The 14,877-nt window shown below is 45.9% G+C and overlaps 1 protein-coding gene across 3 annotated transcripts in view; it reads right to left on the reverse strand.

Annotated features, from left to right (window-relative positions):
* The window catches only part of LOC149360536 (uncharacterized), an 80,765-nt gene that overhangs the window by 16,266 nt on the left and 49,622 nt on the right, over window positions 1–14,877 (reverse strand). For 2 of the 3 annotated variants that reach the window (XM_089569308.1, XM_089569306.1), the window contains one exon: window positions 8,310–8,426. In XM_089569308.1, coding sequence (XP_089425434.1) covers window positions 8,310–8,426 — 117 coding nt within the window. Of the gene's footprint in view, window positions 1–8,309; window positions 8,427–12,888; window positions 13,057–14,877 lie in introns of those variants that run through there. The other variant, XM_089569307.1, reaches the window with a different exon arrangement.

Consider the following 14,877-nt stretch of genomic DNA (forward strand, 5'->3'; position numbering starts at 1 on the left):
AGCGTAGCCCGCGAGCGTTCCACTGGAAAATGGTGCATGTACGAAAGATGTTGTTGATTGTCAGCTGCGGTGAAGTTCTCGCTGTGGAATTTAGCATGACGTCTGGTGGGACGTCACACCATCTGTGTAAAAACGGGGCCCCATCTCACGCCGTCGCGATGCGAGGCGGTAGGCACGGAGCGGCGGCCTAACTCCCGCTCCTCTCACCAGGGGCGCCGCGTTCGGAGTGACACCGTAAACCAAAAAATACTAAAGAAAAGCTGAGCACGGTGGCAATTGCCACCACCCCGTTTCAAAGGGGACGCTCCTATCCATCCATCCATCCATCCATCCATCCATCCATCCATCCATCCATCCATCCGTCATACCATCTGTGTAAAAACGGGGCCCCATCTCACGCCGTCGCGATGCGAGGCGGTAGGCACGGAGCGGCTGCCTAACTCCCTCTCCTCTCACCAGGGGCGCCGCGGTCAGAGTGACGTCACGCCCTCTGTGTAAAAACGGGGCCCCATATGACGCCGTCGCGATTCGAGGCGGTAGGCACGCAGCGGCGGCCTAACTCCCGCTCCTCTCACCAGGGGCGCCGCGCTAGGAGTGACGTCACACCATCTGTGTAAAAACGGGGGCCCGGCTCGAGCCGTCGCAGTGCGAGGCGGTAGGCACCGACTCTGGTTCGGCCTCTCGTGAGGGTTGAGAGATGCCGCCTCAAGCAAGCAAGACACTTAGGCAGAATGCAAAGAGGAAGCAACAGCGAGCCGCAGAGACAGAAGAAGAACGAGAAGAACGGCTTTCCAAGCGACGTGCTCAAAATGCAACCAGGCGAAAAAGATGCTCAACGTCTTCGGCAGCAGAAACAACGGCAGAAGCAAGGGAGGAAGTTGCGAGTTTGGCCGGCAGTATGGAATGTGCATCTACTACCAGTACTACAAGTTCAGAGCGTTGGAACGCAAGCAAACGGTAGCACAGCCAAGAGTATCACCATAGCTATACTAGCATAAGCTTAACCAAAGTATCACCACAAGCGGTACAATAGCAGAACCCACGTATTGCTTCGCAATTACCAGGCTTAACCAAGCTAAGCCACCACCAATTTTTTGACTGGGACATCATTTACGTAATCGTCACACGGACAAACCGCTACGCGGTAGAGAACTTTGCTGCTCGGAGCTCTGCGTGGAAACCGGCAGACCGCGATGAGATCATGGTCTTCCTTGCTGTGACAATATTGCAGGGTATTGTTGGTAAACTTCGAGTGGAAATGTACTGATCTACAAAAGAAGTTTTGCAGACACCAGTGTTCAGAAAAGCCATGAGGAGGAACTGCTTCAACGCGTTGATTCGCTGCCTCCATTTAACCGATACGAAAACCGTGGATGAACGACCCACCCGCACCCCAGGCTTTGGAAGTTGTGGCCCGTGATCTCAAGACTGAGCGAGGCCTTCCATTTAGGACGACCCAATGCCTATGCACTTTCTTTTGTGTCACTGCGTATAATATGAAATAAATACGCGGTATTTCAATTCGTTCTACCCATAACTACGGCACGCACTATGGGAAAGCTACCCTCGTAAACTGTTTTTCTTTTTAAACTTTTTGTGTTCATTTTAACCAGAAACCGTCGAAGCAATATAATTTGAGAAACAGAATTGCATGGAGAAAATTATGGTCACTTAAAAAAATTGGCGATTTTGGTACGTTTTTCGGAAAATAAATTGGCGGTTAAAGAGTTAAAGGGACACTGAGGAGAGCTCTATTAATATTTTTTTATAGCAAAATCCGATAGTTCGGCATTTCATGGCTTTGTTGCCACTTGGCCGGCAGCGAAAGATGCATTTATTTCTAAGAAATTTGCATTCGAAGTTGAAATAGTTTTTCCCGCCGCTCTTTTTCAAACTTGGGATTCTGCTATGACGACACAGAACTAAGTGACGTGAAACATGGCACTCACATGACGTCACGCAGACTCCGTGATTTCTGGCGGCCAGCAGTGCGGCCCAGCAGCAGCCGAAAAGAAAGCTACCGCCGGCCGCACGTTGAAGTTATCTATCGGCTATTGCGGCCGTCACTTCGTTTACATTTGCACCGGCGTTTTGCCAGCGTTACAATGGATCCCGTTCTCGAAGTCGTCAACGAAGTTCTCGCAAATAGACGCCTTTAGCATACCGTGTACCTTGTTACCGTTAGCGGAATACCGGGAGCCCCCATACCGCTGAGAGCAAGCGCTGATTGGTCCCGGCGCTGCAGGAGCGCGCGTAGCTATCGGGTACGTGGCGCCATCTGGCGACGTCAAGGAGATTTGCGCATGCATTTGCTGCGCCTCAGTGATTTGTAGCTTCTCCTGTCCTAGTGTTGCTAGAACTATTGGTTCTAGCAACACTGTTTTGTTTATGACGCCATGAAGCTTGTACTTGCGAGTTTGGCCTGTGGCGGCGATACCTGTATTTTGGTTCTTGCTCTTTTCTATGTTACAGGAGCTTTGTTGTCAGTATGAATGGCGTTTTTGTAATCAGGAGCTGGTATTCTGTCGATGCAAGTCAACTTCAATTTCTCCTCAGTGTCCCTTTAAGAAGTTTACGGGGAGGTCTTTGTCTTACAGTGGGCATAGTCAGGCTGATGATTATGTTTCTATCACAGCCACTGGTAGGGATTGTGCGACCCATGTTGTTCTCAAGCAACTTCTCGCTGAGCTGGCGCGGCGCTACTTCGAACTTTCCCGAGCTTCGGAGAGTTAGCACCTGAGCTTACCGGAGTAACTCGGACAAGCTCGGGTTGTAACTTAGGTTGCTAGGCAACTTAAGACACAAGATCTTACGTATGATGAACGTACGTACGGTGACAACTTTCTTGGTTGGTGCTGGCTAGCGAGTGACTGCAAGCCAGAAGATGAAAGTCACTAAAAATAAAGATTGATTTTGAGGAACAGAACGGGCGTAGTAACTGTCTCACTTCACGGTGGACACCTTAACCTCGACGTCAAGGAAGAAATGAAGAGAGGGAGAGAGAAAAGTGCCCTCGTGGAAGGCTCCGGAATAATTTAGACCATCTGGGGACCTTTAGGGTGCACTGACATCGCACAGCATATGGGTCCTTTTTGCTTTGTGCCTCCATCGAAACGCGGCCACCTCGGCCGGGTTCGAACCCGGGTACTAAAATGTGCTGATGAAGTCACTCAGTATTTCGCCATGTGTTGCGCATGTGGAACCGCAGCTTTCGCATTTTTATACGAGGTCTTCTCCGTGGCTAGCATTAGCTAGGTTTTCCTCTCTTCTTGTTAGAGTGTAAGGCTATATTGGTCATAAAACAGCCTGTCTGGGGATTTTTCATAGCATTATTCCCCTGCTCTAGGAATAAGTTTCTGGAAACGAGTTGTTGTTATCATTGAATTAATTATTCAACATCCCCCAAAGGCCCTCCTTCGAGGATATTACATAGGGAGGATGGGGGGGGTGGGGGCAGTGTAAAAAAAACATGTATAAGGAACTTCAATAACAAGTAAAGGAACAACAAATATGCTAGGTATAACATGGAAATATAATTAAGCACGGCAGAGTAAAGAAAAGAACAGACAATACAAAAATATAATACAAATTATAGGATTAAAGGAAACAGTAAGGCATAACGAAAATGAAAAATACTGCAGTGTACGTATAAGGCACGAAAAGAAGATGAGTAAATGCAAAAGTACAGCGAGTGGAAAAAACATTTCAGATTCCAACGTAGCTGCGGATGAAATAAAAACTGCCAACTACAGCTTCTCCACTTTATGGCCAGTGACCTAGGCACTAAACCAGGCCAGGTGGCCTTATATTAGCTGAGGGCACGGCAGCATTCTTCAGAGCAGCATGGCTAAATTCGCCTGGCTGGTTGTGCAGGTTCTTTGCCTCGCCGGGCCACCGCCTGGACCCACCAAGCCTGGTCTGGCTGGGCATGCGCCGTGCGACAACGGATGCTTGGGCCTTAAGTCAGCGATTTTTCAAGATGACCGACACGCAATTCAAGCTGCTATCATCAGATGGCATCACCGGGCTTCTGAGACAGCGACGTCACCAGACAACGCTTTAAAACCACCGGACCGTCCTGTGAACTTCAGAGGGCACGGCAGCATTCTTCAGAGCAGCATGGCTAAATTCGCCTGGCTGGTTGTGCAGGTTAGTTTCTACAATCCATATTGTAGCTTTCATACCAGCCATTACGCACTTGTGGTCCTGCCGTGCCCTCAGAAGTGTCTTTGCATGATTGTTGATTGCTGGTCAGCTCTCTTGATTCTTGTGTGTGGGGACGTTGAGCCTAATCCAGGTCCCGGACAGAAGGAAACATTAACTTAATCTTGGAAGAATTGCAGGAAATGAAGGCAAGCAACGAGAGTCGCGATGCAACCCTTTCTGAGATAAACTCAAAGCTAACAAAACTAGACGAGGTTCTGGAATTATGCGAAGCTAGCGAAGGAAGGATACGGCAACTTGAGGAATCGGTAAAGCATCTGCAAAAAGCCTTGGAAACGCAAGGCAAGAAGGTGGTGGATTACGAGGACCGCGCTCGCCGGAACAACGTTGTGGTGTTTGGTGTAAAAGAAAGCCCAAAAGAAACGAGAGCTGATTTAGAAGAAAAAGTCCTCCAGAAAGTATGTCAAGATAAACTAGGCGTCTCGGTGAGCACAGTTGAACGGATCCACCGAATTGGCAAACCCCATATGGATAGGCCTCGTCCAGTAATTTTTCGCGTGTTTAACTACAACGAAAAGCATGCAACATTTCAAAACTGCTCCAAGCTCAAAGATTCTGGGATGTCGGTGTCGCACGATTACTCATACGTCACACAGCAGAAAAGAAAGAAATTGTGGCAGTCCTTTGAAGACGATCGTCGCCCTAACGATAAAGCAAAGCTTGTTCATGACAAACTGCTGATAAACGATGATCTTTACGCGTGGGACAATGAAAAGAACTGCAGGGTGCTGTTGCGTAGCACGAAGCAGCCGGAAGAGCCATGACGCCTTGATAACGGGTTGACTGAGCAGAAAGATTTTCGCCTTATTTGTTTAAATGCAGGGAGTGTGTGCAATAAGCAGGAACTTCTTGAGCATGCTTTACTTTCTTACGATCCCCATGTAGTGGTTATCTTTGAAACTTGGCTGCAGCCTCATGTGCTTGACAGTTGCATTTTCCCACCTTCTTACACTGCTTACCGTAGGGATCGCTTATCGAGGGGAGGCGGAGTTGCGATTCTGGTTAAATATGGATTATCATCTCATGCTCTGCCTCCCATTGACAGTGACCATGAAAGTGTGCTGTGCCACATTGACTTTTGTGGTTATCCTATTGTTATCGTTAGTGTCTACCGGGCGCCCGGAGTTCACCATGACTTTATGTTAAAACTTTACGATCAGCCAGGTAGATACCGAAGAGATAACATGATAATAGCAGGTGATTTTAATCTTCCACATGTTGACTGGGAATCGCTGACTGCTGGCACACATGAAGTACCAAGTGCAGACAGTCTCCTGGACATGCTGTTAGCTTATAATCTTAAGCAGGTGGTTCTAGCCCCCACTCGTGTAACTGAATCATCAGCTTCAGTGTTAGATCTAATCCTCTGTCCAAATAGCATAACAAATTGTACTACCAAAGTGCATGATGGAATCTCGGACCATAAATTGGTATTTTTTTATTGCTCACTACCACGCCAATCCCTGAAGATTGCTTCTAAGATCGTAACGGTAAAAAATTTTGCTTTAGCGGATCATTCTAGCATTGTTTCCTATTTAGAAGATTCATTGCAATCATTCGATAGTGGTGATGCTAATGCACTTTGGGTAAGGTTTAGGACTCTCTGCCACTTCTGTCTGCATAAATTTTTGACAGATAGAAAAAAGAAGGTAGATAGGAGAAGCCCCTGGATAACCAGAGATATAATTCACGTTAAACGTAAGCTGAAACGATATCGGAGACAGAAAAGCACTGCCATTTCTATCATTAGCAGTCTAAAAGCTACCCTTGCTTCACAGTTACAAGAATCAAGACAGCGCTACTTTGGTGAGACGCTTGGTCGTTTCGTGACTGAAAATCCCAGTAAATTTTGGCAGTTTCTCTCAAACAAAGGAAGTAGAAAACTTGACAAGATTACCGTCAATGATTCTACCATTACAGATAAAAAGGAGATAGCTGATGCTTTTAATACTTATTTCCAAAGCGTTTTCACTAAATCTAACACTCCGTTAAACGATCGTTGTCTGAACAGTCTCGAAAGAAGTGTTACTATAAGCAGAGAAGGAATAGTAGAACTACTCCTGCGGCTAGACCCCAAGAAATCCCCCGGCCCCGGTAATATTCCCACTACCTTTCTTAAAATGTACGCTGAAATACTAGCCAAGTTTTTGATAATAATATTTAATAAGTCTCTTGAGTCGGATACAGTACCAGATGAATGGAAAATTTCTCGCGTGGTTCCGGTTTTTAAAAGCGGCAGCCGACTGCAAGTTGGTAATTACCGTCCTATTTCATTGATTTCCACCTCCTGCAAAGTGCTAGAACACGTACTCTCCAAATACCTCAACAATTATTTAGACCACACGGGAAGAATGACCAAAGCGCAACATGGCTTCCGTCGAGGATTCTCAACTACAACACAGCTAGTGGTCACTGTAGATGAACTTGCTAAAGTACTTGATTGCGGTGGCCAGGTCGACATGATTTTTTTAGATTATTCTAAAGCTTTCGATAGAGTACCTCACCATAAACTAATAACAAAAATGAAATTAATAGGCATTCCGGATCAAATAATAAATTGGGTCACATCATACTTATCAAAGCGAAAGCAGTTTGTCGACATCGATGGAGCCACCTCTCGATTCTTAGAGGTTTACTCAGGTGTGACTCAGGGATCGGTTCTGGGTCCAGTACTATTCAATATCTATATAAACGATCTCCCAGAAGCTCTCGATCCCTCTGTGTCCGTAAAGTTGTTTGCGGACGATTGTATTATATTTAAGTCTATCAAATCTGTGTCTGACCAGCTTACTTTGAACGCAAATCTACAATATTTAGCTAAATGGTGTAATGAATGGGAAATGTTTATTAACTTTGACAAAACAGTTTCTCTCTGCATCTGTAAAAAGACCACCAACATAATTTTTCATACAACATCAATAACATTGCAATCAGAGCTGTAAAAGAATATAAGTATCTAGGTGTCACAATAACGTCACGGCTCAAATGGACGAAACACAACGAAAATATATGCTCCTCCACCCGCAAAAGGCTAGGATTTCTGAAGCTTCGGATGAGCGGTTGCCCTAGTGCCCTAAGACTGAAGGCATATAAATCTATTGTAAGGCCCAGTCTCGAATATGCCTGCATTATATGGGACCCCTACACGGTAGATGACATCCAAAAACTAGAAAGAATGCAACGTCTTGCGGCATGATTCATTTGCAACCGTTACAGGCGCCTAGACTCTCCTTCCGCCATGTTGAAACTCGCAGACTTAGAACCACTGGCAGATAGAAGGAAGAAAGTCCGTCTGAACTTCCTTCATTCATTATACTTTTCTCGACTTGGTATCCGACCTGAAAATTACATCGTTAATGATTCCACACGAGCCTCGCGCCATAAGCATGCCCTTAGCCTGAAACCTATTTTTGCACGCACAAATGCCTCCAAGTTTTCTTTTTTTCCGAGAACAGTTTCTCAATGGAATGCATTACCAGAGAACTCTCCGTTGTTTTGCAATCATTCTTGATTTTCACTGCTGGTTTAGTAGCTGTGCTGTAACCGCGTTTTTCAATTGTACTTTTGCGTTGCTTGTTTTGTTGTATTTATATCGTTCGGTACTATCGCACCTGTTTTGCTTTTCCCTGCTGTATGTATTTCCCTCTCCTGCTTGGACATACAGCATGTCCGCAGTATTCAATAAATAAATAAATAAGTCCACAAAGCACTTCTCAATTTGATGACTAGAAGGCGGTCATAAATTTGAGGTTAAGCAAATTACTTGTTTAGTGCTTAAATGGGAGCTAGAGATTATATCTTTACAAGAACCTTAATAACGGGAAAAGAAAAGCGTACTGACAGTATATTGAATTCCCACATGACTTAATGTGTAAGTGAAAAGGCTTGCCGAGTATTTCTCGTTATTTTAGGCTACTAAAATAGTATTTCATAGATCTCATCAGTTGTACAAATTACTGGAAGCATGAGACACTTTTGGATTCTGCACTTTTAGGAATGCCGTCTGAAACGGATTCAAAATCAGCGCACACAGTAAAATCACGTTGGCCAATAAATGATACGTATTCTTTCTGACGTCAACTTACTCTTGAGCTCGGAGTCCCACCATTGCAGCCCAGAGGAATATCAGGTAGCACGCATCTTGTTCCATTGCACTTTCCATACTTCACGGTCGGTTCTCCGTCATAGCCAAGTTGCGCTGTCTGTTGTGAATGATACCAGAACATCCGTGAAATGCAACAATTTTCTAATTGTCGCCTGATACATGAATACATCTGAGTCATGACTTTTTTTCTCTTTTTGCTAAGTGGTTTCTGTAGAAATACGATTGAAACTACTTCAAAAGGCTTAGCAGAAGAGAAACAGTGACACACCAGCATACCCGCCATGTTAACGATGGCTTACATGAAGAAAACAACTTTCACTAAGAGGTCATTACCAAATAATCAAATCGCGTACTATTGTCGCCTGCTGTTTAACTGAGTGCTAGTTAGCATTACTTCCCAGAAGAAAAGTTGCATCTAAGTGGACTGCAATCCGTACTCAACGGAGTCATCGCATATCCGTCTGCTTTACCTAAACTTTGTACGGTGCGCACTCGCAATATCACAGTACGTTTGTGGTTACTGCAGCATCAATTTCTAGCACCTATACTGGCAAAATGTGCAGCAATGCACGGCTATTCATATAAATGGCAGCCTTCAAAAACCCGCGAAACCGATCGTCAAACGTCTTGACACTTGCACTCTTTCAGTTTCTTGGTTGTTCTTATGAATTAATCACCGTCGTTATCATCGACAGCGCACCTACGTCCACTGAAGGACAAAGACCACACCCCTATCTGTAAAATTATCCATCCTGTACAACCTGCGGTGACCTTAACGCCGCTGATTTCCTGGACTACTCTGCCCCCTTGACACAGGGCCGTCCTTGTTTGCCTGCAGTCTACTCTAGCAAACAACGGGCCACCATTACACGCCTTGCCCATGTCCACTCCTTCTTGATTGCGCTAGGCTCTCAGTACCACATGATTAGTTTCCAACCCGCTCATCTCTGTCTGCCCTCAGTGGTTACGGCGCTCTACTTCTGGCCCGAAAGACTCGGGTTCGATCCCGGCCGCGGCGGCCGAATTTCAATGGAAGCGAAAAGCTAGAGGCCAGTGTACTGTGCGATGTCGGTGCACGTTAAAAAACCCCAGGTGGTCGAAATATCCGGAACCCTGCACTATGGCGTCCCTCATAGCCTGAGTTGCTTTGGGACGTTAAACCCCAATAAACGAAACCAACCCACCTCTCCCTCCCATAGTTATCTTTACTCGTTTCATGGCTTGCTGGGCTGTCCGAAAACACCAAAAATCAAATAAAAAATACAGTTTTTACTATGTAATGATCTCTGCGTCAGCAGAAATACTCATACTTACTTATCAGACACATTAAGCGCTTACAAACTGGGATCGGGCTATAAACCAATGCCGTCAAGTCTTCATCGAGCACTCAGCACTCAACCCCAATTATGCCTTTTATCTTAGCAAGATACGTGCACTTCTAAGTTGTTCACTATAGAGTGTGGGGAATAAACACGCACTGTATCGTTCATTTTTTAAATATGTGGTGCTGATGTAGTATTCTAGAAAAGAATTTGTTTTAAAGTGAGATTGGGAACGCATAATTGAACACTGCCAATCGAACCTGCTATCCTTAGCACAATTTCTGGCCCATGTTTTACGATTTACATTTGAAGTCAGAGTCATCATTGCCGCATGCACTGCGAATTAACAATGCATGCGGTACACCAAATCAGCAGCATCAGTACAATTAGTGCTACTCCAGTAATGGTTACACAGAAATTTAGGATCCCCGTGCGCTTTTTATTGAGAACTACATATTTACACTTTTTAAGGGGGCTGTTGAACAAAACAGAAGCAAAATGCAAAACCAATCGCTATCATTTTGTCTCACTGCGTACTCGTGAATAAATAAGCTATATGTTGTCGCCTTAAGCAAATTACCAAACCTTGATGTCGACGCGCCCATAGCTCAGTTTTACGAACGTATCATTTAGCTGTGAAGTAGATCAAGTACGTTTTCTTCTTTAACACGCTGCCTTCATATCCATCAAAATATTAGAGAGTTACCAGGCAGAAATAGCAAGATGTCATTCAGCATCTCGATTCCATGGGGAATTTGATTACAAATGAAGAATGTCTGATATTGAAAAATGCGTTCACAAAATATTTTCCTCATCGTTCTTTTGTCGTAGCGCCAGCTGTGCATAACTGCAATATATGTCGGATAGATCCCATTGTCAGTGATTTTGAAGCCAATTTAATTCAAGTTTGAAGTTATGTTCTAGTTGTGGTGTTCTCATTATTTCGAACGTTTTGGAGAACACCCAAGTGTACTGAAATATACTGTCACGAGGTGGTGACGACCCCGGAGACAACAAAAGAATAGGCTTGAGAACATGGCAGTGAAATTAACTCCGCTGAACTGACTCACGCCTACAAAGAAATTAATGACTCGGCGACGACGATAACAATTGTAGTCAAAGGGCAGAATCGCCGCTCTGGGCTACACTCCATTTAAAATTCACGAAATTTAGAGAATACAAGCAGAAATCATCTACGAAGATCTCAAAGAAAGTCAAAGCCGTTCCGCCCTGCTAGAAATATTCCAGATAGATCTGGTCTCATCGCTTCTCACCAACAAGGGGATAAAGCTGCGTGCCGTTGGCTTTGAGCATGAACGAAGGTTGTTCTCAACTCACACATAGCGCTCCTAATTTTCGAGCTTCCTTCAAGCACCACCTCTGAGTAAGCCGCGGAGACCGCTGCAGCCATTTCTCTGGCATACACAGGCGCCCGTTACATTATTAGTGACTCAAAAACCATCATTCTAAATTTTACGAAGGGCACGGTTCATCCCACTGCACATTGCCTGCTGCACATGCCCACCGCCCACCTCCCCCCGACGCGCTGAGCTCAACTGGGTGCCTGCACACGCGGGAAATCCCCCACAACGAGGCTACCGACTCCTTAGCCCGAGGGTCCAGAAAACGGGCACAGGTGGACCTCATGGGTGGTGGTGGTTGCGAAAAACATTTGTCTTCTAATAAATTTTTACACAGAAGTGACTGGGGTAGGGCCCTACTGGCCCTTTCTCCTAAGAATACTTGGGGGAGCCCCTATTCCGGGGTCCCATTGGCAAGCAACCCCGCCCGAGTCCGTTGAACCAAGGCCTTTTGGGTCCTAAGGTCTTGACAGCCGAGCAAGCCCGCCTCGCATTCCTCTCTGATGTGGTACGGGGGAGGGGGTTAGATGGGTTTGATTGGCTCGCCAAAACAATGTGGAAGGTGTCAGCCACCTCCCCACAGAACTGGCACGCGCCTTCAAAGGATGTGTTGAAATGCTTAAGCACCGCCGGGCACAGTACAGTCTCAGTGAGAATTTTGATGAGGAGGCGCTCGTCAGAGCGATCCAGCCCCTTTCAAGGGCCCGGGTAGTGCCGGTGATCCTCCTTGTAGTAATCGGTGATGTGTTTGAGTGTAAGGACTAGATTGCCTGATTGAGAGTAGGCTTCCAAGGACCGGGAGATAGCCCGGGGAGAGAGTGCGTGGGTGGCCTGATCGACCTGTTTGTTTCTCTTGAGTCCCTGGTGACCGGGGACCCATATCAGGTTACGTGGAGTTGTATCTTCGCATCGGCAGCTTGATTGCAGTATGCGCCAGGCAAGCGGGGGAGCCCATCCCAGCTCGCGGTTGCGACAGGCCCCTCGCGAGTCGGTGATGATGTGTTGAGAGCCAAAGCAATGGCAATGTCCTCCTCGTGTGTTGCGCTGTAGGCTTTGAAAGCGAGCCCCTTAACTGTGTTATTGTTGTGTACGACTGCGGCCGTGTACCACCCCCCGTGGTGTGGGCCGGCAACGTCCACGTAATACACGTGTTCTTGGTTACCACAGTATCGCGCGAACGCTTCCGCGCGCGCCTGGCGATGACCGCTATGGTCTTCTCAGGACATGTTGCGGGGAAGGGGTCGGACCCGGAGGGCGCGTCTCCAGGGTTTCTGGCACTCTCTCTCTTTCCTCAGTGTGGTAGTCCTGTTTGATGCGTAGCCGGTCCAAGGGGCGGCGACCGGACGTGGTCTGTGCAAGACGCGTGTATTGGTTGACTAAGTGGGCTTCTCGAAGCTCCCGGAAGGTGTTCGCCACACTCAAGGCCAGAAGTCTCTGGTTTTGTCGAGAGCCTGGATGACCTCCACTTGGACATCATCGTGTTTGCGTAGGTGAAAGTAGGTTGTTGAGTAGAGGATTCTACTCGTTACCAAATCATGGGCAAGCTGCAGTGCATCCTTCCTTCGTAATCCACCCCGCTTGTTGGAGACCCTGCGGACCATGCGGCCCACCTGGTCTCCCACCGTGCGAAGTTTGAGGGTGGTGTCGGCCCTGCATTGGTGGTGTATGAAGAGGCCAAGGACGCGGATTTCCTTGGCCTCCTCCCGGATCGGTCCCGAGGGGAGACTGATGCGAAGCGGTGTTGTGTCCCGAGGGGAGGGACGTAAGTGCACAAATTCTGATTTTGCTGGGGCGCACTGGAGTACGCAGTAGGCCGCGTAGTCGTCGACTAGGGTCGCCGCTGCTTGCAGGCAGGACTCCATGTGGCCCAGGTTACCTTGCGTGGCCCATATTGTAATGTCATCCGCATAAAGAGCGTGATGTATCCCGGGCAGAGAAGACAATTTCGAGGGAAGACGAAGCGTTGCCAAATTGAAGAGCAGGGGAGACAGGACCGCGCCTTGAGGTGTTCCCCTCCAGCCGATGGTGTATGGCTCATGTTCCGCATCTTGTATGCGTATATAGAAGAAGAAGAAGAAGAAGAAGAAGTTGAAGTTTATTTCCTTTGTTACGAAGGAGGAGCCGGGACTAAAAGCTGTGGTGAGAGCTTGACAAAGGGTCCCGGCTCCTTTACATTCCCGACAGTGCAGGAGGAAGACGATGGCTATACTCATACATACGTACATACATACATAAAAAATATATCAGCAAGATGAATACATCACTCACTGCTGAAAAAAAATAAATAAATCAGCATTTTACAGACCACTTATCCACATCATGCACTAACGAACACACAAAAAAAGGTAATGTCATAAATCATCACAAAAGAACACCGCAAATAAAATTAAATAAAAATAATAAACGGCACTTGAAATTCAAGGAAAACAGTTTGTCCGGCAATATTCCAGAATTTCTATATAAAAATTTTCTTGGATTAATTTGTTCAGCAGAGTTGGAAGGTTATAACATACGGATTCATTCACGTAGTGGGCTCTTGGTGTTGGGGCAAACCAGGTTTCTCTATGTCTCGTGTCACGGCAGCTGGTGTTTTCTCTGAGTTGTGCAAGCAAAATGATGAGATTATTGGGGTGTTTTAATTGAGATTTATAATTTAATAGTAGTCTGTAAGTATAAAATGCGAATATGGGAAGAATTTCATACTTTGCAAAAAGACTAGTGGTAGAAGAAAATAATGGTACATTGGCAATACATCGCACTGCTTTTTTCTGAAGCAGATGTATCTTTCGAAGATTAGTTATGCCCGTTGTGCCCCAAACTATGTTACAATATTGAAGATGAGAAAGTACTAACGCATTGTAAAGCATGATTTTTACCTTTGTTGGAAAGATGTGTCTAAAACGCGCAAGTATACCCAGGGCTAAGGCAACTTTAGAACGAATGTATTCTGTGTGTGCATTCCAAGATAAATTGCTTGAAAAGGTTACTCCCAGTGTTTTTACAGACTCAACGAGTTCAATAGGCTGATTATCGAATACGGCTTTGATAGTATGTGATATTTTCTTTCCCTTAGGACGGAATAACATAATTTTTGTCTTTATCGGATTTATTCGCAGATAATTTGCTTCTGCCCATAAGCCGAGTTGAGTAAGTGCACTGTTTGTTTGTTTTTCGATGTCTGTTTCGGAAGTACCTGTCATAAAAAAAGATGTGTCATCAGCATATGATACTATATAAGCGCTACTTGTGCAGTGGAAAATATCATTCATGTAAATTAAAAACAGTAATGGCCCAAGTATGCTGCCTTGGGGCAATCCGCATGTTATAGAGAGGGTAGAAGAAGTTGCTCTGTTTACATCTACGTACTGAGCTCTGTATGATAAGTAGGATTCTAATAAATTTAGCGCTACGCCACGTACACCATACCTATTTAATTTAAAAAGAAGAATATTATGATTAATTCTTCTTTTTAAAGGATTGACGTCTGTAAGAAATTCTTTTATGTAATGGAGTGTTTGGTGGCCACAGTTGGTGTGACTGAGGTGGTCCAGGATTACTTCATGTTTGACGTTTGTCGCATGCGCCTTTAAGATCCAAGGCCAGGAACACCTTGTTGTTGTGGGGACATTTGATAGGATCTTAGATGTCGCGGTGGAGCTGCAGAATTATATCCTGTGCTTACTTGGGAGGGCGAAAACCGAACATGGATTCCGCGAGGGGGATTTCTCGAAGGAGCGTATGCACTCGCTTGCTGAGCTCACCGCAAACTCCCGCGCTGAGCGCCTAATATACCCGCCACCCCACCCATCCCTGACTATCAGAGAACAGTCAATCTCGCGTCGCCTGCAGACGCGAACGCTGCTTA

This window comes from Amblyomma mixtum, chromosome 2, assembly GCF_055824585.1.
Source record: "Amblyomma mixtum isolate Tamu chromosome 2, ASM5582458v1, whole genome shotgun sequence".
Classification (NCBI taxonomy): domain Eukaryota; kingdom Metazoa; phylum Arthropoda; class Arachnida; order Ixodida; family Ixodidae; genus Amblyomma; species Amblyomma mixtum.